The sequence below is a fragment of the Macaca fascicularis genome, chromosome 17, assembly GCF_037993035.2.
Source record: "Macaca fascicularis isolate 582-1 chromosome 17, T2T-MFA8v1.1".
Classification (NCBI taxonomy): domain Eukaryota; kingdom Metazoa; phylum Chordata; class Mammalia; order Primates; family Cercopithecidae; genus Macaca; species Macaca fascicularis.
Genome location: NC_088391.1, coordinates 22,355,984 through 22,383,945, shown reverse-complemented (window position 1 = coordinate 22,383,945; position 27,962 = coordinate 22,355,984). Strand labels below are relative to the sequence as shown.

General features: G+C 37.0%; 1 protein-coding gene across 10 annotated transcripts in view; it reads right to left on the bottom strand.

Annotated features, from left to right (window-relative positions):
* The window catches only part of DNAJC15 (DnaJ heat shock protein family (Hsp40) member C15), a 93,862-nt gene that overhangs the window by 9,507 nt on the left and 56,393 nt on the right, over positions 1 to 27,962 (bottom strand). For 3 of the 10 annotated variants that reach the window (XM_065533183.2, XM_065533182.2, XM_045377038.3), the window contains 3 exons: positions 27,205 to 27,281; positions 20,169 to 20,239; positions 8,112 to 8,303 (listed from right to left, as the gene is read on the bottom strand). In XM_065533183.2, coding sequence (XP_065389255.1) covers positions 8,112 to 8,303; positions 20,169 to 20,239; positions 27,205 to 27,242 — 301 coding nt within the window. In that variant the 5' untranslated portion in view covers positions 27,243 to 27,281. Of the gene's footprint in view, positions 1 to 8,111; positions 8,304 to 9,451; positions 11,492 to 20,168; positions 20,240 to 27,204; positions 27,282 to 27,962 lie in introns of those variants that run through there. The other 7 variants (XM_074021926.1, XM_074021925.1, XR_012426896.1 and 4 more) reach the window with 6 other exon arrangements.

Here is a 27,962-nt window from a genome sequence, read left to right as displayed (position 1 = left end):
GTGAGCCTTGATCGCACCACTGCACTCCAGCCTGGGCAACAGAGTGAGGCCCTGTCTCCAAAAAAGAAAAGAAAAAGAATAAAGAAAATAACACTCTTCAACCCCTCTCAGTTTTCTGGGGGAATTCGGTGAGTTCCATTTAATTAGAACACTCACCTTCACCCTTGGTATTTCTGTACCTTTGTTCTTCTACCACTAAATATTGCCAGAGGTCTTCTGCTTTTGGCTACTGTGAACCATCATGTTTAAGACCAACTCTGCCACTGACACCCAACTAGAAGAGCTAAATAAAATATAAACACATCAGTACAAAAGCACTGGAGGGCTACCAAGTCAGTCAGGTCTTGAGGGACCTGGAGATAAGGAAAATGTACTATGATGAGTCCAACATTCTGCACTGCTTTTTTCCTTCAAAGAAGCCAGACACATAAGAGTATATAATACTATTCCATATATATGAAACATGTCTAAGGCCGAGCACAGTGGCTCAGACCTGTAATCCCGGCACTTTGGGAGGCCGAGGCGGGCGGATCACGAGGTCAGGAGATCAAGAGCATCCTGGCTAACACATCTCTACTAAAAATACAAAAATATAAAAAATTTTAGGGAAACCCCGTCTCTACTAAAAATAAAAAAAATTAGCCGGGTGTGGTGGCGGGCACCTGTAGTCCCAGCTGCTCAGGAGGCTGAGGCAGGAGAATGGCATGAACCCGGGAGGCAGAGGTTGATGTTGCAGTGAGCCGAGATTGTGCCACTGCACTCCAGCCTTGGCGACAGCTAGACTCTGTCTCAAAATAAAATAAAATAAAATAAAATAAAATAAAATAAAATAAAAGATATGTCTAACCTATAGTCTATGGCAGAAAGAAGAATGGTGACTGCCCAGGCTGTGGACTGCCCAGGCTGTGGGGAGGGATTGGCAATGGGAAAGGGCAAAAAGGAACCTCTGGAGCTTATGGAGATGGTATATGTCTTGACTGTTAGTGGTTACATGCACATATATATTTGCCAGAACTCATCAAATTATGTATTTAAATGGGTGCATTTATTCTATATAAATTATATCTCAATAAAGTTGATTAATAAAAATCCAGCAGACTATATATTAAGAGACTATACTTTTAAGAAACAGAAAAACATACACTATCAAAAATAAAGCTGACATTGTTATACTAATTATAAGATAAAGTACATTTTAAGGTAAAATGCAAAACTAAAATGGGCAATTTCACAGTGTTACAAGGGTCAGTCTACTGGTAAGAGAAGGCAATTGTAAATTTGAATATACCTAATAAGATAGCCCTCAAAATACACAAAGAAAAAAAGGAGAAAACCAAAAGGAAAAACACACAAATCCACAATCTTAGTGAGTGATCCCTCTTCTCAATAATGCATAAAACAAGTAGACAAAATGAAAGAGTAAGAACACTGAAGTTAAATAACATCAACAAACTTGATTTAACTGACACACATAAAACATTCCGCCCTACAAGTGTAGAATGTATCTTCTTTTAAACTGCACATGGAACATTTACTGTAACTGACCATGTGCTAGGGTATAAAGTAAGTCTCAACAAACTTCAAAGATTAAAATAACAATAAATGGTGCTATGTAAAGTGTCTTCCATGGATGAATGTTGATTTACAACTGCTATTAGACCATAGGTTTGGAAATTGAGATTAAGTGTTCAGAAAATATAGCTGTTTGAAATAATAGTGTACCCCTGTAAAACCTGGATCTTATATACATACTTTTTTCCTCAATTTTCTCATTTCATTTTCACTGTATTTTACAAAAGCTGTCAGTCCACCAGAGATTGAGAGAAAAAAAAAAAAAGTCCTCCAACAGAGTTTGAGAAACACTGAAACAGAGTCTGTTAACTGACCAGAGGAGAACTAAACTAGAAATCAATAACAAACACATCTAGAAGATGCCAACGTTTGAATATTAATCAATACACTCCTAAATAACTCACGCATCAAGGAAGGTAGCACAATAGAAATTAGCATTTGAGAGAGAATCAACACAATGAAAGATCAGTTCTCTAAAAAAGTAATCCACTTCATGTCAGAGCATGTAAAAATGTAAAAGATAAATTCCAAGAAAAAGAAAACCTTTCAAAACTAATATAAGAAGAAATGGAAAATCAAAAGAATATTTAAGAAGCTAAACATGTAATTAAAAATCTTCCCAAAAAATAATAATCCTGGCCATGATTTTGTTGAATTTTTCCGAAAAACAGAAGAGAAAGAAAACACTTTCAACTCTTTTTATGAGGTTAGCATATCTTTGATAACAAACCCTAATGAAAATGTCACAGGGAAACCACAGATCCATATCTCTCATGAGCACAGGTGCAAAACAAACAAAATATTCACTTATCAAATCAGACTAGATATGATGACCAAGTTAGGTTTATATCAGGAATGCAAGACTGGCTTACATATCCAAAAATTAATTGATGTAATTTACCACATTAACAGAATAAAAAATAAATATATATTTATTAATTTATTTTTTTGACACACAGTTTCTCTTTTGTTGCCCAGGCTGCAGTGCAACGGCTAGATTTTAGCTCACTGCAGCCTCTGCCTCCCGGGTTCAAGCGATTCTCCTGCCTCAGCCTTCCGAGTAGCTGGGATTATAGGCATGCACCACCATGCCCGGCTAATTTTGTATTTTTGGTAGAGATGAGGTTTCTCCACGTTGGTCAGGCTGGTCTTGAACCCCCAATCTCAGGTGATCTGCCTGCCCTGGCCTCCCAAAGTGCTGGGATTACAGGCATGAGTCACCGCGCCCAGCCAAAATAAATAATCATGCCAATAGCTTCAGAAAATTCAACACACATTCATAATAAAAGCTTTCAGTCAAGCTTCTGCACAGCAAAATAAATAATCAGCAGAATAAACGGACAACCCACAAAGAGTAGGAGAAAATCTTCACAAACTGTGTATCAGACAAAGGGTTAATATCCAGAATCTGTAAGAAACTCAAACCAATCAGCAAGAAAAAAATAAATAATCCCATCAAAAAGTGTGCTAAGGACACGAAAAGACAATTCTCAAAAAAAGATACACAAATGGCCGACACATATATTTTAAAAAGCTCAATATCACTATTTATCAGGGAAATGCAAATCAAAACCACAATGCCATACCATCTGACTCCTCCAAGAATGGCCATAATTAAAAAATAAAAAAATTATAAATGTTGGCATGGATGTGGTGAAAAGGGAACACTGTTACACTGTTGGTGGGAGTATAAACTAGTAAAACCACTATGAAAAATTGTACACACATGCTTATAGCAGCACAATTCACAATTGTAAAAATATGGAACCAGCCTAAATGCCCATCAACCAACATGAGGATAAAGAAAATATGGTACATATATGTAATGGAATACTACTCAGCCATAAAAAGAAATAAAATAATGGCATTTGCAGCAAACTGGATGGAATTGGAGACCATCATTCTATGCGAAGTAACTCCGGAATGGAAAACCAATCAGTGTATATTCTCACTATAAGTGGAAGCTAAGCTACGAGGACACAAGGGCATAAGAATGATATAATGGACTTTGGAGACTTGGGGGGGAGAAAAAGGAGATGAGGGATGAAAGACTACACATTGGGTACAGTGTACACTGCTTGGGTGATGAGCACACCAAAATCTCAGAAATCACCATAAAAAAGCTTTTCCATGCAACCAAACACCACTTGTTCCCCCAAAACTATTGAAATAAAAATAAATAATAAATAATAACACTAAATGAGAATGGATTAAACAATCTAGTCAAAAGGCAAAGGCTGTCAGACCGGATTAAATGACAACATGATCCAGCCAGGTGCAGTGGCTCAATGCCTATAAACCCAGCACTTTGGGAGGCCGAGGCAGGAGGATCACTTGAGTTCAGGATTTTGAGGCTAGCCTGTGCAATATTGCAAGACACTGTCTCTATTAAAAATAGAAGAAAAGCAAACAAGCATGACCCAACTATATGTTCTCTATAGGAGACACACTTAGATTTGAAGACAAAAATACTGAAAGTAAAAGGATGGAAAAAGACATATCCTGACAGCAGCAATCACTGAAAAGCTATAGTAGTTAATGAGACAAAGTAAACTTGGAAACCAAAAATGTTATCAGAGACAAAAAGGGACATTCCATAATGAAAAATGGGCCAATCAATCTGGAAGATGGAACAACTGTAAACCTATGTGTACCTAACAATAGAGCACCAAAATATATGAAGCAAAAACCAACCAAAACAAAAACAGAAACTAAGAAATGAATAAATATTTTATAATTCCAGCTAATACCCCACTTTCAATAACAGAACAACCACACAAAAGATCAACAAGGAAACAGAAGACTTAATACTACAAACTAACAAGACCTAACAGATATTTATAGAACACTACCCAACAACAGAATATGCAATTCTTCCCAAATGCACAGAGGATATTCTCCAGGACAGAGCATATACTAGGCCATAAAACAAACCTTAATAAGTTGAAAAGGACATAAATAATACATTATATTATCCTACCATAATAGAATGACCTTAAACATGAATACCACCACCTATAGCTTATGGGACACAGCGATAGCGGTGCAGAGAAATTTATAGCTACAAATATCCATGTTAAAAAAAGAAGATGGCTGGGCACAGTGGGTCACACTTGTAATCCCAGCACTTTGGGAGGGGGAGGGTGGAGCAGATCTCAGGAATTTGAGACCAGCCTGGCAACAGGGCAAAAACCCTATCTCTACAAAAAATACAAAAATTAGCTGAGAAAGGTGACATGTGCCTGTAGTCTCAGCTAATCAGGAGGCTAAGGTGGAAGGATCACTTAAGCCCGAGGGGTCGAGGCTGCAGTGAGCTATGACTGTGTCACTCCAGTCTGGGTGACAGTGTCACTCCAGTCTGGGTGACAGTGAGACCCTGTTTCAAAAAAAAAAACAAAACAAAACTTCAAATCAATAACTTAATATTCAACCTAAGACAATGGAAAAAGAAGAGAAACTACTGTATGTCAATAAATTAGATAATTTAGAGAAAATGGACAAGCTCCTCAAAGATACAAACTACTGATACTGACTCAAGAAGAGACAACTTGAATATTCCTGTAACAAGAGACTGAATCAGTAAACAAAAAACTACCCACAAAGAAAAGCCCAGCCCCTGATGGCTTATAGAAGAGAGAACATTTCCTAATTTATTTTATAAAGCCTATATTATCATCATGCCAAAACCAGATAAAGATATCACAAGAAAGCTACTGATCAATATATCTTATAAGTATGGATGCAAAGATACTAAAACACAATACCAGCAAACCAAACCCAGCAACATATAAAAAGAACTATAAACCATGACCAACCAAGGGAGGCAGGAATTATAAACCTTGCATCCCTGTGGGATTTAACACAGGGATGCAAGTTTGGTTTAAGCACCAAAAAATAAACATAACCAATCTCATCAAAAGAAAATAAAATTCACATAATGATCTCAATACATGGAGAAAAAGCATTTGACAAAATTCAACACCCTTTCGTGAAAAAAGCACCCAGCAAACTAGGAATACAGAGAAGCTGTCTAAGTGTTAGTATGTTTGTAGATAAAAAGCATCTACAAAAAACCCACGGATTGAATGGAGAAAGACTGGATGCTTTTCCCTAAGACCAGAAGAAAGACAAGGATGTCTGTTCTTAATGATCCTAGTCAACATTGTAATGGTGGTGAAAATGAGGTTAAAAAACAAAAAGACATCCAGACTGGAAAGCAAGAAGTAAGACTATCACTATTCCTAGATGACATGATCTTGTATACTGAAAATCCTAAAGAATCTACTAATAACTATTAGACCTAATTAAATAAGTTCAGGAAGGTTATGGGATAAAAGATTAATTACAACTCAACTGTATTTCTATACATTTATAATAAACAATCTGAAAATAAAATTATAAAAATAATTCCATTCACAATAGCATTAAAAAGAATAAAACAGGAATAAATTTAACAAAAGAAGTACAAAACTCAGACTTATAAACTACAAAACATTGTTGAAAGAAATTAAGGAAGATCTAAATAAACAGAAAAGCATCCTGTCTCTGTGGATCAGAAGACTTAACACTGTTAAAATGGCAAAATTCCCCACTTTACAGATTTAATGCAATCCTTATCAAAAATCTCAGCTGATTTCCCCGTAGAAATTGACAAGTTGGTTCTAAAATTCATATGGAATTATTACAGAAGGACCAAGAATAGCCAAAACAATTCTACAAAATAAGAATAAAGTAGAAGGACTCATACTTCACAATATTAAAACTTACTACAAAGCAACACTAATCAAGACAGTGTGGTACTAGGACAAGGACAGACAGACAGATCAATGGCTAAAGGGTTTTCTTCCTGAGGTGATGAAAATGTTCCAAAATTAAGTGTGATGTTTGCATATGTCTAGGAATATGCCAGAACTACTGAACCGTATACCTTAAATGGATGAACTGGTATGGTATGTGAATTATATCTCAATATAGCATTAAAAAAATAATGCAGAGACAAGGGGATCTGAAGAAAAATATTTGAGTCTGATTTGGTTTATCAGATCATTAGAGAATCACAGAAACCCAGAGTTGGAAGGGTTCTACCTCTTACCCAATAAATGAATTCCTTCTATGACATCACTAATAAGTTCCTCTCTAGTAGTTTTCAATCAAATTACCTTTGCTGCCTCTATCTGCACATCACTTTTTCCATTGGAGCTGTAGCTCCAATGTCTAGAAGAGGACCCTGTTCTACCGACTTCCAGAAGCCTCAATAATTACTAGCTGACTGATGTCTTGCGTTCCAGCTACAAGAAAAGTCTTCCTTATAGGGGTCAAATTTTCACTGCTTAGAGTTTCTTCTCAGTGAACATAACTCTGTTCTCATAGAGGCAAAGAAGAGGGACTTCACATATACATGCCACATTTTAGGTATTTGATATTGCAAAGATCCCCTCTAAGTTTCTCAGCAAATTTTCTTTTTCTTTAACCATTGCTTTGGCCAAAAGCCTAGGAGTCATCTTTCTTCATTTTTTCTTACCCTTGATTCATAAGCTTTGTTGGGTATTCCTTCAAAATATATCTGGAATTAGACCTTTTTGTTTGAAACAGTTTCGCTCTTGTTGCCCAGGCTGGAGTGCAAAGGCTAGATCTTGGCTCACCACAACCTCCGCCTCCCGGGTTAAAGTGATACTCCTGCCTCAGCCTCCCAAGTAGCTGGGATTAGCTTCCCGAGTAGCTGGGATTACAGGCATGCACCACCACACCCAGCTAATTTTGTATTTTTAGTAGAGATGGGGTTTCTCCATGTTGGTCAGGCTGGTCTCGAACTCCCAACCTCAGGTGATCTGCCTGCCTTGGCCTCCCAAAGTGCTGGGACTACAGGCATGAGCCACCGTGCCTGGCCTAGACCCCCTTTTTTTTTTCCCCCTGACCTCCTCTACTACAACAACCCTCATCCAAAACAGTATCATTCTCTTGGATTACTACAATTTTCTCTAGTGACTTCCTTGCTTCCACTCTTGACTCCCTGTTTGCTTCATAGCTGCCAAAATAGTGTTCCTAATATTGCAAAACAGGTAAGAGCATTCCCATAATACCTAAAAATAAAACCTGCAGTTTGTAGTACGGCTTGCAAGCCACTCCATCATTTAGCCTTGGGCTTCCTCTCCAATTGTATTTCCTACCACTCTCCCCTTTGCTTGCTAATGCTCCAGCTGATCTGCTTATAATTCCAGAAACAAACCATATGCTCTCATTTCAGGACCTATGCACTTGGTGTTTCTTCAGCCTGAAATACTCTTTCTTCATTTTGCATGACTTACTGCCTTAGGTCTCTGCTCAAATATTATCCCCTTAGACAGAATTTCTAAGAAGGCTATAAGTAAATCAGCATCCGCCTCCCCTCCAGCTGCCATTCTCTATCTCATGCTCTGCTTTTTCTTCAAAGCGCTTATGATCCATGACATCATGGGCATTTTTTATATCAGCCTTTTCTGCATAACAAACCACCCCAAAACTTAGTGGCTAAAAGCAACAATGTTCTTTTTATTTCTCACTTTTCTGTGGATTGGCAGGGTGGTTCTTCTGAGCTGGGTGGTCCAGGATGGCCTCATTAGGGCTTAAGCTGGGACAGCTAGGCCTCTCTCTACTTGGTCTTTCATCCTTCAGGTGGACAGCTTCGTCTTCTTCACTTGGTGGTCTCAAGGATCTAAGAAGGTAAGAGCTGAAGCTGCAATGCTTTGTGAGGCCTAGGCTCAGAAATCACATAATGTCATTTTTTGCTATATTCTATTGGTCAAAGCAAATGACAAAGGCCAGCCTGAACACAAAGGGTGAAAAATCAGACCACCTCTTGATGGAGGAGCTATGAAGAATCTGCGGCCATTTTTAAACTACCAATTACCTATCTACTATTGTCTCTCACAGTGGAATATAAGATTCCTAACAGCAAGGCCTTCGGTTATCTTCTTCAGTATCTAGTGCATTATCTGGCTTACATTAAGTACTCAATACATTTTGTTGAATGAATAATTGCTCATATGACATTGTTTCCAGACACTTCATGATCCTATTCAATTTCCTCTGAATATGTGATTTGTCAGTATCCTTAAAAAATCTGGGATCCAGAAACAGACACAAAATTCTAGATAAGATCTAAATGCCTAGCTCAGTACAGCTGGATAAATGTTAATTGAATCAATGCATAACAAATAAACACAGAGGACTGCAGTAATATTTGGTCTTTAGTAAAGATACTATGTGTCCTTTATGCAGCTTAGGACCACATTAAAATTTTAGCAGCTTTTATGCTATTTAATCTTATAGGCCTTGAGATCAAATGCATGTCCTACGGCTCTTTTCCACATGAAACACTGTCAAATCTCTGTCCCATAATTATACAATTGACTTTTGAGACTTAAAACATTATATTTATTCCCCCAACATTTAATCTCTTCTAAATCATCACCTTCTCTAGTTGATCATTACCATTGGCTAAAAACTATTCAAGCTTTTATAATTAAAAAACAAAAGTAAAAAGCAAAAGAAAACAGAAAATATAAATTTTTCTCTTAATGACTCATCCCTCTCTTGCAGATACTATTCCACTTCTCTCCTTCTCTTCCTCACAAAACTTCTCAAAATAGCTGTGTATATAAGCTAACTCAACTTCCGTATCTTTTCACTCCTTAGCCCAGCACCAATTAAAACTGTTTAAGGTCATCAAAGTCTTCCAATGTGGAAAAAAATACTCTGGACCCTCCTCTCTATCCTTATTTTAATGGTTCTCACAGCAGCATCCAGCCCAGTTTATCACTTGGTTTCCTTAAATATATTCCTGTCTTAGCTTCTATGGTATCATTTTCTCCTTACATTTTTTTCCTTCTGTCTCCTTTGATGATTTCCTGTTTATTAACTTGATCTATACGTGTTTGGTTCCTTAGACCTGGATGTTCCGGTTTTTTCCCTCCTATTTCTATCCTTACTTTCTCTTCTCATGACCTCTTAAAGTTGGTTTCAACACCATCTTAAGTTGATGATTCTTAAGTCCAGTCTGCTTCTCTGAACTCTAGAGTCATTTATTCAATTCCTATTCTCCATTCCCACTTGGACAATCTACTGACTAATTCATTTAACATCAAGACAATATTTTTTTTTCTCCTAAACCTGTTTACAATCCACTTGTCCACTCTAGATCATCCCCATTTCGGTAAATAGCTCCACCATCTACCTAATTTTTTGACTCAGAAATCAAGGGGAAATACTAAATGTCCTGTGTCAAATCAAGTGGCAGCAACTGTTGCTTCTATTTCTAAAACATATCTCAAATTCACTTTGTCTCCATCCTAAACTAGGTCATCATTATTTCTCACTCAGATTACCCTACCAGCCTCCTAGATGACCGGCTAGTCAATTCATTTGTCATACTGTCTCAAAAGTAACTTTCTTTACTTTTGTTTTTGGTTATGATGGAGTAGTACGTTAGATGCTCACATTGAAAGCAACTTAAAAAAAGCCAGACAAAATTCACAACAAAAATGAAACCACTACTAAAAAACCCCACCTCTTGAACTAGTCTTATAGAGAAACTTCTAAGAAAACATGACTTGAGGGTCCAAAGATTCCGGAAGGGGAGGAAACTTAGAGAGGTAAAATGACATTCTGAAATTGCTTTTTCCCTTAGATTATTTGACGATGCTTGGTGTAAGGCAAGAAATTAAAAGTATGGGCAAAAGACACAAGAAGGCTGCTGCTGGGGCAGGCAAGGTATCACAAGCTGCTAAGACAAAAACTGTAGACTCAAAGATTTAGAACTCAACTGACAAAGGCAAGCTTGAAAATAGAGCCTGATACACAGCTGATTTTTCCCTCTAAGTACATACCAAATTCTGAACTTGTACAGGGTAGAAGCAAAATAGAAAGTTTCTGAAAAAAGCAAGAAGCTTCTGAAAAGCATAGTAAAGTTTTTGGAAGTTTCAAAATGCTAAGGAGACTGTGATTAGAGATCAGAACCTTCCAGGCATAGGAACCCCACTGAACACCCCAGAAACCCGGCTGGAACCCGTAGAGCAGTGGTTCTCAAACATTAGTGTACATTAGAATCAACTGGAGGGCTTCGTAAAACACAAAATGCTGGGCCCCAACCACAGGGTTTCTGATTAAGTAGGTCTAGGGTAGAACCCAAGAGTTTGCATGTCTAACAAATGCCCAGGGGAAGCTGCTGACAGTGTGGGGACCACATCTTTAGAAATACTGATAAAATGAAATACATCAACACTTGGATGATTTGTAACTCTCAGTGAAGCAGTATTCCCCAAATGACCAATGAATGATGTTACAAAATCACAGATGGGAAAAAAGAAAATTCAAAGTAAAAGATAGACCAATGGATTTTAATATAAGAGACTTTGAAAGTTCATTGGCATGGTTTCAGGTTCCACAATGCAACTAATCTTTAAGAAACTACCACTTGTTGAGTTCTGGTTTAGCAGCAATGAAGAATATCTGCAATTATCTGAAAAGATGAATAAAATATTATTTCCTTTCCCAACTACTCATTTGTGTGAAGTCGTATTTTCTTCATACATTTAAACAAAACAATGTATCACAAGAGAATAAATGTAGAGGTTGATATAAGTATCAGGGTACTTTCTGTTAAGCCAGACATTAAAAGAGAGGTGCAAAAAGGTAAAACAATGTCACTTTACTCATTAGTCTTCTCAAATTTTATTGTGGAAAAGACAAATTTTTATAAAGATTATAATATGACAAGTTTAATATTTTAAAATGAATTAATAGGTAAATATATTTAAACTTGCTCAGTTTTAGGCCAACACAGTGGCTCATGCCTGTAATCCCAGCACTTTGAGAGGCCAGCGTGGGAGGACTGCTTGAGTCCATGAGTTCGGGACCTGGGCAACACAGTGAGATTCCATCTCTACAAAGATAAAAATAAAAAATTAGCTGGGTATGTTGGCACACGCCTATTGTCCCAAGTACTTGAGAGGCTGGGGTGAGACGATTGCTTGAGTCTGAGAAGCCGAGGCTGAAGTGAGCTGTGATCACACCACTGCACTCCAGCCTGGGCAATGGAACAAGACCCTGTCTCAACGAAAACAAAGAAAAAGAAAACAATTACTCAGTGTTAATTTCTATTATTGTAAATACTCACAGAATCCATATAAAGTCTTTTTTGGTATGAGACAAAAAAGTTTGAAAACTGTTGCTTTCATACAAAATGTAGGGCACTTAAAAAATTTACTTTGCATACAAACAGAAGTCCTGAAATCCAAATAACTATGAGTAATATATTTAAGAAAACAGAGGAAAGACGGGAAAGATACATAAAATTATAGAGAATTTCACAGAGAATTGGATTTCATAAAAAAAGAATCAACTGGCAATTTTAGAAATGAAATTAAGAGCTTAATAGATAGTTAAGACAGTGTAGAAGAAAGAACAATGAACTGGAAAAAACTAATAGTCCCAGTATTACTTGAGAAGTGGCCAAAGTAATATTTTATTTCAGACTGTAGTAAGTCAAGAAAGTATGCTGTAGTTTTTTCTGTTTTGTTTTGTTTTGGTTTTTGAGATGGATTCTCGCTCCGTCGTCTGTCGCCCAGGCTGGAGTGCGGTGGAGCAATCTCAGCTCACTGCAAGCTCCACCTCCCGGGTTCACATCATTCTCCTGCCTCGGCCTCCCGAGTAGGTGGGACTACAGGCACCCGCCACCACGTCCAGCTAATTTTGTTTGTATTTTTTTTGGTAGACACAGGGTTTCACGGTGTTAGCCAGGATGGTCTCGATCTCCTGACCTCGTGATCTGCCCACCTCGGCCTCCCAAAGTGCCAGGATTATAGGTGTGAGCCACCTCGCCCAGCCAGTATGCTGTATTCTTTGGACAGTCACTGAAGAAATTGTTTTGTTTTGTTTTCTCTGAGGCAGGGTTTCACTCTGTCACCTAGGCTGGAGTACAGTAGCATGATCATAGCTCACGGTAGCCTCCATCTCCCAGGCTTAAGCAATCCTCCCACCTCAGCGTTACAAGTAGCTGGGACAAATGGCATGTGCCACGATGTCCAGATAATTTTTTAAAAATTTTACTAGAGAAAGGGTCTTGCTATGTTGCCCAGGCTGGTCTTGAATTCCACAGTCCAATCAATCCTCTTGCCCAGGCCTCTCAAAATAAATTGTCTTTTTAAAAAAGGTATCTATCAAGTTATTAAAGAAAAAATTATAAAATTTTAAAAAAACTGAACCAACTAAAAGTCAAGGAATAGAAAAAGGAATATAGGTGAGTCAAATAGAAAACCAAAAGTAACATGTTTTATACATAAATATATATACACACACACACAACACACACACACATACACACACACACAGCCAACATATATATGTGCGTGTGTGTATGTATATATTCAAATACCAGTAACTACATTAAATGTAAAAGGACTAAATAGTTACATTAAAAGTCTAAAATTGTCACATTCAAGGAAAACTGCATGCTGCTTGGAAGAGACAAACCAACAAGAGAAATACAAAAAGGCTGAAAATAAAAAGATGGAAAAAAGACATACCAGGTAAACACTAACCAAAGGAAAGCTGGTACAGCTATACATATTTTCGATAAGGTAGGCTTTATGGCAAAAAGCACTACTATAAACAAAGAGAGATATTTAAAACAAGGGAGAAATCCATATGTAATATATAACAATCCTAAATCATTTGCCCCCAAAATCCTTTTCACCATAAACAAACAAAAATCTAAATGAAGAAACAGACAAATCCACAATCACTGTAGGAGGTTTTACCCCTATCTTAACAGATAATGGAGTAGGCAGACATGAAATAGTAAGAATGAAGAAGTTCTCAACAATACAGTCAACAAACTTTACTCACATATCTAGAACACTGCTTAACTGCAGAATACACACTCTGTTCAAGTGATCACAAATTTTTCCCAAAATTGACGATATGCTAGATCACTGAAATCAGAGTATGTTCTCTTCCCAAATGGAATTAAGCTAGAAATCAATACTATAGAGATAACTACAAAATCCTCTATTGTTCAAAAATGAGGGAATGCATGTCAAATAACACACAGGTCAAAGAAAGAAATCATAATGAAAATTATAGTATTTTGAACTGAATGACAGCTGAAACCAGTGATCTGAATATTCATTTCAAAAAATTAGAAAAAGAACAGCAAATTAAACCCAAAGATAGTGGAAGGAATGAAATAATAATGATGCAAAAATTTATTTTATAAATAGAGATCAATAAAATAAGAGATGATATAAATAAATTACTAATATTGGGAATAAAAATGTGGCTTAACTCTGTAATTACAAACATTACCAAGGTAATAAGAAGATACTATGAACTGACTTGTAACAATAGACCTGAAATTTTAGGGGAAATGAACAAATTCCTAAGAAAAAAACCTAACAAAAACGATATTAGGGAGAAATGAAAGATGTGAAAGAAATGTGTATCTTTTAAATGAACTGAATTGGCCTGGTGCAGTGGCTCACGCCTATAATCCCAGCACTTTGAGAGGCCAAGGCAGGCGGAACACTTGAGGTCAGGAGTTCATGACCAGCCTGGCCAACATGGTGAAATGCCATCTCAACTAAATCTACAAAAATTAGCCGGGCTTGGTGGCACACACCTGTAGACCCAGCTACTCGGGAGGCTGAGGCAGGACAATCACTTGAACTCAGGAGGTGGAGGTTGCAGTGAGCAGAGATCGTGCCACTGCACTCCAGCCTGGGCAACAGAGGAAGATTCCATCTCAAAAAAAAAAAAAAAGAAGAAGAAATAAAAATAAAATAAATAAATTGAATCAGTAATTTTAAACCTTCCCACAAAGAAGTCTCCAAGCCCAGATGGCTTCATTTGTGAACTCTTACAAATACTTAGAAATAAGATTAATGGGAGGCCAAGGCGGGTGGATCAGGAGGTCAGGAGATCGAGACCATACTGGCTCACACAGTGAAACCCCGTCTCCACTAAAAATACAAAAACATTAGCCAGGCATGGTGGCGGGCGCCTGTAGTCCCAGCTACTCAGGAAGCTGTGGCAGGAGAATGGCGAGAACCCGGGAGGCGGAGCTTGCAGTGAGCCAAGATTGTGCCACTGCACTCCAGCCTGGGCGACAAAGCAAGACTCCATATCAGAAAAAAAAAAAAAAAGAAAAGAAATAACACTAATCGGCCGGGCGCGGTGGCTCAAGCCTGTAATCCCAGCACTTTGGGAGGCCGAGGCGGGCGGATCACAAGGTCAGGAGATCGAGACCACAGTGAAACCCCGTCTCTACTAAAAATACAAAAAATCAGCCGGGCGCGGTGGCGGGCGCCTGTAGTCCCAGCTACTCAGGAGGCTGAGGCAGGAGAATGGCGTGAACCCGGGAGGCGGAGCTTGCAGTGAGCCGAGATCGCGCCACTGCACTCCAGCCTGGGCAACAGCGTGAGACTCCGTCTCAAAAAAAAAAAAAAAAGAAAAGAAATAACACTAATCTTACACAAATACTCAGAAAGTAAAGAATGCTGCCCAATTTCTTTTTAAGAGGCCAGAGTTTCTTGATAACAATATTTATCAACTTTCAAAAAAGGGCAAAATAAACAGTTAATTTTTTTCACAAACAGAGGCAAAATTTTCCCCTTTAATTTATGCCCTGTATAGGAAATCTTTGCCTGTGTTTTTTTTAATATGGAAGTTTGTTTTACCTTTCACATTTAGGTTTGTTAAATTAAATAAGCAGGATGTCATCAGCCTGGGGCTGTCTCTGTGTCTCTGTACTTGGTTCCTACATAATGAACTACAACCGAACTTAGTGCTTACACAAACTGAAACCCAACTTAGAAGTATAACACACACACAGTTTCAGCTGATCACAAGCAGCCAACTCATCACACCATGCTCAAACAAGGCAAATGCTTCACCATACCATGTCCATGCCAAATAAGGCAGATGCCTAGCTGAAGCCAATCAGGTGATTCTCCGCTTTGCTTTTGTATCTGGCCTATGAAAGCTTGCTGCTCATGCTGTTAAGGGAGTCCTCTGAACCTTTTCTGGTTCTGAGTGCTGCCCAATTCATGAATCATTCCTTGCTCAAATAAACTCTGCTAAATTTGTCTGAAGTTTTTCTTTTAACAGGTTATAATCCATTAAGAATTAATTTTGCATATGGCATCACATGATTCATTTTTCCCATATGCATATATGGACAGATTGGTGTCACTGCCTTGACTAATGTTAAGACACCACCAGTTTTACCCACCAATATTTTTACACCATCAGAGAAAAGGTTGGCAAAGTGAAAAAGGAATACAGTTATGATTTGTGCACTTTTCTGCCCATATATTATACTTCAATAAAAAGTATACTTAAAAATTTAAAAAGTGGAGTTTGAGGATGAAAGGAAAACGACCTCTTAAAAAGTATACTGAATTGTATCACTCTAGTGCTTAAAAGCTGACAGTAACTTCCCTTTGCATTTAGAACGAAGTTGAAATCTTATATAGAACTTACAGTATTTCATTATCATAATACATATCTAGTTTCAAAAATCTGGTTACCACTTTACCTCATGCTATCTTTCCTCTTGCCTATTATATTTCTATCACACTAATTTTCCTTCAGGTCTTTCAGCACACTAAATTCTTTCCTCCCTCAGAGGCTTTGCACGTTAAGCCCCTTTACTTTCTTTACCACTTTTCACACAGCTAGCTCTTTCTCATCCTAAGTGTCCTCACAGAGGTTTTCCCAGTCATCCTATGTAAAGTTGCCTCTCTCCTACGTTTTATATCTTAGCTCATACTTTTTATTGCCTTGCTACCACTTGAAATAGGTTTACTTATTTTTTTGTCTGCTCCTCCATTAGAATGCATGCTGCCATGGGGACAGAGATCTAACTGTCTTGTTGAAGTTGTCTTAAGATTTAGCACAATGCCTGCCACATAGTAGGTGCTAAATAAATAATTTTTGAATAAATGGAAGATCAGTGTCAGGTTGTTTCCTGTCAATCTAATCTAAGAAATTATTTAATATATTAGTTATCACTCCCAATTCTGTTTTACCTACCGATTGTTTGCCTTGTTTTTATCTATTTGTTTATTCATTTACTCACCAAAAAAAATTATGAATTTAGAGTTTATGATGTGTCAGCCATAAGTTATGAAGAATAAGCTATGTTCTTTACTTTTAAGGATCTCAGCATTTATCAAGGAAAATCAATGCATGATTAAAACCAAATTATCTCTTCACCAAAAAAATTAGTTAACACAAAGGTTTAAATCTAAAATGTTGAAATGAAGGGAAAAGATGAATGCTCCAAAACAAAGAGTCTACTAAATCTATCAAAAAAAAAAAAAAAAAACAAGCTCATTAGGCATCGCCTTTTCTTAGTGAATCCATGTTGACTCTTGGTGATCACCTCTTTCTTTTTCTAAATATTTAGAACACGTTTTTAATGTCATGCACTGTAAGAAATTATAATATATTATTACCAGGACTTCAAACAAAAATTAGCTTCTTTTATAGTGAGAGTAATTAGAGAAAATCCATTCAACAGCATAATTACTTTGACTTGTTTTTAATCCCAATATTTAATTTAATTTTGACTTAAACACTCTAATAAGGAAGTGTGAGAATACTGTGTGTTTATTGAAAGGCATATGAGTGGGAAAAGGTTGAGAATCTCCCCACTGCAGGCAGACAGATTTCATCTAAATACAAGAAAGAACTTTCTAGTAGTTAGAGCTGTTCACCAGTAGAGCAAGCTGCCTTGTGAACAGGAAGCTCTTAATCACTAAAAGTCTTGAAGGAGAGCTAAAAGGACATTTTCCCCGGGACAGAGCAGAAAGTCCAGATTTAGGAGGCAGCATTGATTAGATCAGCACCTCTCAAGCTACAGCAAAGGAGTACTTTTTAAACGTTTTAAACATTTCCAATCTGTAGTGGACCGATACTTTTACACAGTATGAAAGTATCACACATTTGGGTATCATGGTGATGTTATAAAGCTTTCTAAATGTTTACTTCTGATTTCTGTTTTTAACTTGCACAAACTGGCCTGGCAAGAATAGGCAGAATACACATTGATTAAGACTGCATTAGACAGCCTATAAGAAATCTCTGAGCAATCTGTCCTCTCCCCTTCTATATTCACTATGCATTACTGTAAAACCACTCATTTCATAACCACCAACCTCTTTCTTCATCAATTTAAGAAAAGCAGTCTAAAAGATATTAGCCTTGAAAGCATTAGATCAAGGACCTGAGATGTTTTTACTACATCAATTTTTTATCTCACTACATTGAAAAAGAAAAATTTCCTTTTTACCAAAATACATCTGAATGCTTATTTAAAACTAATTACAAAGATTTATTTTCAGCCATTTCCCACACCCAATTTTCTGGTGTCACTTTCTTTGCACAGCTGATAATGAAATGTGTAACAAATTATAGTCGGTCACACATGTGAAATTCCAAACTTGTCCTATCAGCTGGTAGCAAAACCAACCAAAAAGTTACTTGGGGGTGGGGTGGGGAAACATATTCATGAATTCAGAAGCACTAGAAATGAGATTTAAGTATTTCCAACTACCTATAATACCCAGTGGTGACCTGGCCCAAGTAAGTATGTTGAAGGATTCTAAGAAGAAGAAACAAAATTAAGAGCTGCCCATTCTCATACTTCCCCAAATACTCTTGGATTTCTCTTTCCAAAGGCAATGAGGCATTTTTGAAAATCTGTTGTCTTCCCATTGAAAACAAACCAATCTTCCTTCTCAAAAGATAATTTTCAGGTTTATGAGCTATCATCTCCCAACTCCATCAAAGACAGAAGTTCCAACATTCCTATCACACTACACTTCTGCTAGAGCAGGAGTTCCTAACTGTGACTATATGGATGGGTTTTAGGAAGTGCATGAACTTTCTGAAACTCCAAATGTTTTTAAATTTTGGGTGAATGAGCAGTTATATGGAAAAAAGGTCCACAGTTGTCAATATATTCTTAAGAAGGTACAACAATCCAAAAAAAAAAAAAAAGGCATTTTTCTCATGTTAAAAATCTGATCTGAACAGAAACATAGGGTACAGCCTCTGCATTAATTGAACAGGCATAAAAGGTTATTAAATAATGCAAATAAAAATGACTTTAGAAATAAAACTCATATTTGGAGTTAAAGGAGTATTCGAGGCCACAATGCTGGCTAGAAGGTAGAAGCCAAAGAAAAATACTGACCTCTCGCTCCCAAGTCCATTCTTTCACACCCAGCTACCCACACAGGGCCAGACTAAAGGATATTAGTAAGCCCACTACAGTCAACAATCCCACCTCGAATAAATATACCATCTCAAAATAAATCAAGTAATTCTTTAAATACTACTGGCTCATAAGATAGACAAACATTTTCTTTTTTACTACAATTATCTAAAAATACATATTGTTAGATACATTTTAGAACTTGGTTCCTTGCCAGTGGGCACAATCAACAACTTGTCAATCATCGGAAAGACAGACAGGAGTGCTTGACCCTACTGCAGTCAATCAGAGAAGGGTATTCACTTGCCCTGGAAGGAACAGGGACTGTTTAGGAAACAGAGGGCTTCAAGGAGGCACTTCAACACATTTCTTTCTTAGCCAATTACTCCAAAAGCCCACAATGCAAAGTAAATTAACCGAGTGAATCTTTCAGTAACTGTTGAAACTGTTTAGAAATTTTTAGCAAAACCTCTTTTCAAAGTTTATTCTCATGTTTATTCACACTAAAGAACAGTAAGTGCAAAAACCAACAGAGATGATGCTCAGCGAAAAGAATTTTTATGGTAAGTAATTAAGTGAGAAAGCTGAAAAGGAATGCCTTATTTTGGTATTGGTTAGGATGGAGAGTAATCCAAAATTTGTTTTTAATTTTTTTTTTGAAATAATTAGAAAACTGAAAGTCTGTAAATAAGAATCCAAAAAACCCTTCACTCTCCTCCCTCACCCCCCTTTGACTTCTGAAATACAGTGTAACTTTCTACCATCTGTTATTTTAAAGCAGAAACAGCAATGAACATATGGGCTTTCTCTCTCAAGCAGCTGTAGTGTAGTTAAAGTTATAATAATTGTCTTTCTGTAAGATAAATTTACATTAAAAACCTGGCCAGTTAAAAACAAATGGCTCGGCCTCAGAGTCTTCCAGAATAAAATTAAGAAATTCAGAATCATCTATGACATATTACATTCACAGATTTGGAGGAAATCCTCTAACTCTTGTGCTTTTACATTTAAGGTTAAATAAATATAACTTGTTATGCCCAAATCAGTTCATAACTCATGTTTTTTATTTTTCTTGATCAAAATGGTAGGTGCATCACATGGGTTCGGGAAGTCATATATAAAAACCAGCAACTAAGTTCTTGAAAACAGATAATATAAATCTACTTGTGTGAATCACTCCAATCTAAATGCTCTTCTATGAGAAAAAAAAAATCACAATACATGTGGCACACAAACTTCCATCTCAACTACATATCATTTATAATGACTTTAAGTAATCTGAAAGGAATTCACAGCATATTTTGATATACATGTTATGAAAAACAGGAATTCTACTTACCTTTATCTGGGTGATTCAAAATCATGATTCTCTTATGAGCTGTTCTAATCCTAGCCTTGCCAGCAGATGGGCTGTAAAAAGAAATTAAAGTGCTTATAATAAATAGTGACAAATACAGATTATAAATTAACGGTTTATATGGGTTTCAAGAAACTAAAACTTAATGAGAATTTCACCATCTTGTGGACAAATATGAAATTACAGCTTTCCACTTAATTCTACTAACCATCAAAATAAATCATTGATTCAATGTTACATGTGTTTTTCTTTAGTCCTTTGTAATGCCAGTCCTTATTCTCAATTTAAAAAACAAAACAATATATAGGTTAGGGGAGTCAGCATCTGCAGACAACACTGTAAGTTTGAAAACTTACGCTTCTAAGTTATTTGGGGGGAAGGCAGTATATATGGTATAGTAGAAAAGTATTTGGATTCCAGAGGTACACTGCTGGACTTTCCCCACGCCCCCACCCTCTGAGAAGGAGTCTTGCTCTGTCACCCAGGCTGGAGTGCAGTTGCATGATCTCAGCTCACTGCAACCTCCGCCTCCCGGGTTCAAGCAATTCTCCTGCCTCAGCCTCCCGAGTAGCTGAGATTACAGATGCGCACCACCCCACCCGGCTAATTTTTGTATTTTAGTAGAGATGGGGTTTTATCATGTTGTCCAGGCTGGTCTCGAACTCCTGACCTCGTGATCTGCGCAACTCGGCCTCCCAAAGTGCTAGGATTAAAGGTGTGAGCCACCGTGCCTGACCCACTGCTGGATTTTAATCCCAGCATTGATATTTAAGATTGGGTAAACTTGATCAAATTTTTATCTTCCTGGTGCTTCAGTTTCCTCATTGTAAAACAGGGCTAGAGCAACTACAAGGATTAAATGAGTTAATGCCTACGAAGTGTTAAAACAGTACCTGGAATGTAGCAAGTGCTTCATTATAGTTATCTTTTATCTTTACAAAGGATCTCAAAACTCTTTATATCTCATAGTTGTTTAGCTTTGTGGGAAAAAACCCACAGGAAAAGCTTGGCTGTTAAAGCCTATGCAGTAAACAAAAATTAAAGTAGATAATTAAATAATCCTAAAATTATTTGGGTAGAACCCAATTTATCCAGTATTGGAAATGTTGCTCATTAGTACATTTTCTAGGCAAGGAAAAAAAATTAACACTAACAACAACAAAATCCTACTACTGCTACTTAATAGCTATACTATCTTGTTTAAGCTACTTAACTTTTTTGAGTCTCAAATGGGGATAATAATAGTTGACTTAAAGCACAGGGCAATTATTGTAAAGCTCAAAATAATTTAATTTGCATGGATGAACCACAACATAACAGTTAAAAGCATGTACAGATTCTACTATTTATTAGCTGTGAAAGTTTGTTTTGCTTAAACTGAGTTGCAATTTTCTCAAATGTAGCATACATGTAATAAAACCTACTACCTCCCAGGTTTATTTTAAAGATAAATTAGATAATATAAGTAAAAAGATTAACATAACCTAGCACACATGAAAATAAAGGATGCTTATGAGAATGTATTAGATATCTCCTGTGTTTGGAAAATAAAGTGTGAATAACCTAATTTAACATTTCTTGGATGGCTCGCAGCATTGTCATTACCACCGATAAAACTCTCAAGGTCTGCAGATGTTTGCTTGTCCTCCTACTAAATAGACCTAGAATGTTATTCGTTTAAGTTCCATTTTGAACAGTGCCTCCCCCATGCTGTTACTGGTCAATCCTTGATTCTGCTATTGTTCTAGTCTTTGGAAGTTCCTTGCTAGTTACTTGCTACCTCTAATCCGTGGGTAAGTGACAGATCACCAAGCACATTAAAATGCACTATGAATTGCTGAGTAAGCACATAACATAGTCTTCCATGAGTAAAATGAATTAAATATTTTCCTAGAAGGACTTAAGAGTATTCCTTTTGGCTGTTTACCTACGTCTTTCAGGCAGCATTCTAAACTTACTTTTTGGCTTGTGGGTATCTCCCAGATAGACAATTAAACATTGTCTGGTTAAAAGACTACTGAATTTTGAGAAAGTAACTGTTAAACATCATACCAGATGTATGAACACTACACTGTTTAACTGCCTATTAAGAAATAAAAAACATATTACATTGAAATATTATAGTTCAATGATTTCGAGTTCTGTGGCTAATCTACATTTATCACCTCCTTTTTTTTTTTGCTACACAGGTGCTCTGTAGCACGTCTTGCCTTTATTATTCATGTTTTCTAGCTGTTCTGTATGTATTTGGCATGTCGTGTTAGGTAGATTCTAAATAACTTTAGGGCTGAAGCTATGATTTGTTTCTTAAAACAGAACTTAGGATTGCATACAATGCAGGTGCTTATTAATGCATTTTACATCACCCTCCAAAAATGACTATAAAAGGTAAACTCCTGAAAAGAATACTCCATATTAGTAAATACTAACATTATAAAGGATTACTATGCAAATAATTTTAAAGTAAAAAAGGGGTAGCTCTAAAAACCTTATTTCATAAAGCTCATCACCATGTGGCCCTCTAAATAATGAAGATCAAAGTTCAGTAAAACTCAAATTTCATATACACAACACACACACACACACACATATATACGTCTCTGTCAAATTTCCTTGATAATCAAGTACAATGCTATGGAAATCAGTCCACATGGTTTTGCACATAAAATTCCATAAAGTATTATGCATACTGAGGTACACCAACCACTGAACTAAAGTAAACACAAGGAAGGAAAGTTCATATGCACAAGTATGGCATTCAAAACACTCTGCCTTTAAGATAATAATGATCAAACTCCTAATGGTGAGCTTGGGAAATGAGACCTATTCTGCTTTGCGGGCAGTGTTTATTTCCTTTTAGTTATTATTGTATTAAGTCTCTTGGACCTTAATACATTTTAATATTAATACATGCTTGTTGCTGTAAGGATTAAACAACATGAGAGAGGCCTAGTTTTTAAGTTTAGTATAAAAATTAGGCTGGGCGCGGTGGCTGAAGCCTGTAATCCCAGCACTTTGGGAGGCCGAGGCGGGCGGATCACGAGGTCAGGAGATCAAGACCATCCTGGCTAACACGGTGAAACCCCGTCTCTACTAAAAAAAAAAAATACAAAAAACTAGCCGGGCGAGGTGGCGGGCGCCCGTAGTCCCAGCTACTCGGGAGGCTGAGGCAGGAGAATGGCGTGAACCCGGGAGGCAGAGCTTGCAGTGAGCTGAGATCCGGCCACTGCACTCCAGCCCGGGCGGCAGAGCAAGACTCCGTCTCAAAAAAAAAAAAAAAAAATTAAATGTAGCTATGATGATATACCTCCAGTATACACAACTTCATTATGAAGCTGAAAATTTAACTTTAAATATGATGTTACCCAGACCAGAGATTTCAAACGGCTCCCTAGAATGCACCTGGCTGGCAGTGGGGATATGTGGAGTGGTGTTCTTGGACCTTGTAGCAAATGGAGCAGTTTTGGTTTCGTCTTTTTTTTTCACGACTGAGCTTCTGAGTAACATATAGTGATATGGTTTGGCTCTGTCTCCACCCAAATCTCATCTTGAATTATAACTCCGATAATCCCTGCATGTCATGGTAGGGGAACCGGTGGGAGGTAACCAAATGACGGCGGCTGGTTTTTCCTGTGCTGTTCTCATGATAGTGACTAAGTCGCACAAGATCTGATGATTTTATAAAGGGCAATTCCCCTGCACATGCTCTCTTGCCTGCTGCCACTATGTAAGATGTGCCTTTGCTCCTCCTTGCCTTCTGCCATAACTGAGGCCTCCCCAGCTATGTGGAACTATGAGTCCATTAAACCTCTTTTTCCTTATAAATTACCCAGTCTTGGGTATTTCTTCATAGCAGTGTGAGAATGGATTAATATAGTTTATATAAACAGAGTTCCACAAAAGTTTTTAGAAAGCTTAGAAATCTTAAATGCACTGGGCGTGGTGGCTCACGCCTGTAATTCCAGCACTTTGGGAGGCCGAGGCGGGTGGATCACAAGGTCAGGAGATGGAGACCATCCTGCTAACATGAAACTCTACTAAAAATACAAAAAATTAGCCGGGCGTGGTGGCGGGCGCCTATAGTCCCAGCTACTTGGGAGACTGAGGCAGGAGAATGGCGTGAACCCGGGAGACGGAGCTTGCAGTGAGCAGACATCGTGCCAGTGCACCCCAGCCGGGGCGACAGAGCAAGACTCCGTCTCGGGAAAAAAAAAAAAAACATAAATGTGCATCATTTCAGACAATATACAATGTTGTTGATAGGTTCTTAAAAACTGTGATTTTAAGCACAATAATGTATGGCAGGTCCCTGAATAATGTCATTTCCTTCAACATCCTTTCTTTGTAACATAGATGGAAAAAAAAATTGGTTTCATTATAGTCATTTTGTTTAAAGTCACAGTTTACAAGAACCCATGGGTGATACTAAGTGAGGACTTACTATACCAGGTATAAAAACAATTTTCCTGGGCAGCTTTGTAAAATAATTCAGGCTTTTTGTTACAGACATCAGTTATAGTGCAGGACACTACTCTCTTGCAAGGAAAAACATAAGGCAAAGACTCAAATATGCATTTCAATAAACAATTCTCATTATATGTAATATGTCAGAATGTACAGAATCATCTAGTACACACAGAGCATTCTGAAAATAGGTGACCCAAAGGATCAGCTCCGTTTCACCTTCACCTGCCTGTTACAGAGTCTACATAGCTGAGAATCAAGGATCACAGAAAATGGAACCATAGCAATATACTCGCATCTTAAATCATCTTGTCATAATCAACATTGCCTGACTGAAAAGAAAGGGCTAGATGAAAGCAGATAAGTTTTATTCACCTTTCCACTTAATGTGTTAGGGCAAATGTCTAGCTTCTGCATTCGTGACAGACATGGAAAGAAACAGGAGCCAAATTTTTTTCAGCACCTGATATTTGGTAGGTATTATATACAAAGGTATCATCATATCATTCTTATATTGTTCCCACAATGCAGAATATTATTAATCTCAATTCAAAAATGAAGAAGTCAAAGTATAGAAAAGCTAAAAACAAAACAAAACAAAAATGCTTGACCAAGATCATACAGGGCAATGCCTAAGCGACAGAATCAGGGGAAGAATCTGCTTTGCTTGGCTAACATTTGTTGAGTAGTTAGTAAGTACCATGTGTTGCAGACACATGTTCACTGTGGCACTATTTACAATAGCAAAGATAAGGAATCAACCTAAATGCCCATCAGTGGTAGACAGGATAAAGAAAATGTGGTACATATACACCATGGAATACTATGCAGTCACAACAAATAATGAGATCATGGGCTCTGCAGGAACATGGGTGAACTGGAGGCCATTATCCTCAGCAAACTAATGCAGACACAGAAAACCAAATATCACATGTTCTCACTTATATGTGGGAGCTAAATGGTAAGAGGGGAAAAACAGACACTGAGGCTTACCTGAGGGTGGAGGGTAGGAGGTGAGAGAGGAGCAGAAAAAATAACTATTGGGTACTAGGCTTAGTACTTGGGTGACAAAATAATCTATACAACAAACCCGTGACGAGTTTATCTTTAATAATAAACCTGCACATGTAACCCTGAACCTAAAAGTTTAAAAAAGAAAAAAACAAACTTCCAAAAAAAGAAGTTCACATATATTATATAATTTAATCTTCATGGCAACCTCATGCAGTTAAAACTAACCTATTATCTCTATTTTTCAGATGATGAAACTGGGGTCACCCATTTAGCAGGTGGTAAACTGGTATTTGCACCCAGATCTACTTGATATCACCAGAGTCTGTGCTCCTAATCACTGAATCTTCCAAGTGAATTTTATACAGCTTTCAGTTCTATGGGATAAAACTTTATAAACATATCTTAAGAGAGTGTAAAAATATAGGCAATTCCTGTCTGTCCTAACAACATAAGTGCCCTGCATAATATTAAAGGATATCCTCAAAAACCTTTGTACTTGGTTTTATAATGTGTTTCATACTCAGATTTCAAGATCATTAACAGGGTATTTTGGGAGCCCAATAAAAGTTCAGGAAAAATAACAATGCCATTCTGAATGATATTAAGCAAGAAATAGTTGGCAGTATAGCTAACTTCCTAATCTGACTTTCATGCTTAAAATGATTTTCTATTTTCTATTGTCTGATAAGGAGAGATCTCATCTAAGAAGAGAGGAGATCTCTTAAATAAAGCGCCAAGCTAAACTGTGTTCCTCCTCCCAACTCTCTTGTTTTTTCTGCTAGGTCATAAAAAATAATAAAATGTTTTGGCTTTTTAAAAAAATCTTTAAATTTTAAAAAATTTACAATATATCAAAAATGTTTTGTCAATATAGGACTTTATTATCTAATTTGCTTAATTGTGTTGATTATATCATCAGAAGATTTGTTGTACCTGACATACTGTGACCAATTCCCACAAAAACTTGAGAGTGGGCTCTAAGGGAATATATGGTAAACAAATGAATATCATAGGGGAAAATATTCTTAACATTAAATGTTAAATGATATCACACAGCAATCATATATCATTAATTTTCTCTCATATTGTCCAAAGTTAGACAATAAAAGGATACTAAGGTGAAACAAGTACAATAAATATGCTTGATGTCACAATGCAGAAGCAGAAAAGAACTATGAAACATATCCTGCATTAGAATTTTTAAAAATGATACATATCGAATTATAAAACTGAGTCCAGAAAGAATGTCACAAAAAGGGATATTTTGATTAACTGAAACATTAGTATTCAATTATAGATCCTTGTTAAAGAATAAAGGAACTTCACAACTTTGCCTGTTTTTTGTTTTGTTTTGTTTTGTTTTTTTTAGGGGAGTGGGATACTTTTAGATTTGAGGCTTTAAAATGTAAAAATTTGGTACTTTTTCCTCTGCCGCCTACTCATAATTTTAAATGTTAAGTATAACCTTATTGTAACATTTTCTCTTTTTTAAAGATAAGCTTGGTCACAGAACAAAACAATACTTATGCTGCACACCTACCTTACACCTAAAATAAGACCAGCTTCTCGCCTACTCATTTTCTGTTCAAATCCTCCTTTATAGTAGAATGAAAAGCTCTGTATAGGAAAGAAAGAGCAAGAAATCATTAGTTACACGTATGAGGTGGCATGACCTCAATCTCATCGTGTAGCTGCAGTGAGAGTAATGCATTTTACTAGAAGTCAACTCAAAATTATGGGCAGGGGAGAAGCACCAAACAATGAAACTTCTCAAGAAATTTTGACCAATAGGAAGTCTTAAAAAATGTTAACTTTTTTTCACTTTAAAACAGATTAATTTTTCTACACCAAGATATAACAGGAAGAACAAAAGAGATTGGTAGAAGCAAAATGCTTGAACTTTTTCTAAGCTCTGTAGTACTTTTCTCATCGGATAACCTTGATCAAGTCATTTAATGTTGATATGGCAGACATTGTTTGGCCTTTTACACTAGCCAACAGAGAATGGGGAGGAACTGATGAAGTGGGGAGTATGTCACACTAGCAGACAGGCAAGCCAAGAGAGACTGGGAAGCTGGACTGAAAGGTTTCAATGCTCCTGGAGAGGTGTGAACAAGGAGAAGAGGAGGATTCAAGATGTAATGGGAACCAGATTGTGGAGGGCCTTGTAAACAATGGAAGGAATTTAGAATTTTAAGTGGGAGAAGCCAGAGCACTGGAGTAACAATCTAACTTCGATTTAATCTAACTGCCATGTAGACAATAGAAAGGTGCAAGCAGCAGACCAGTTCAGAAAAC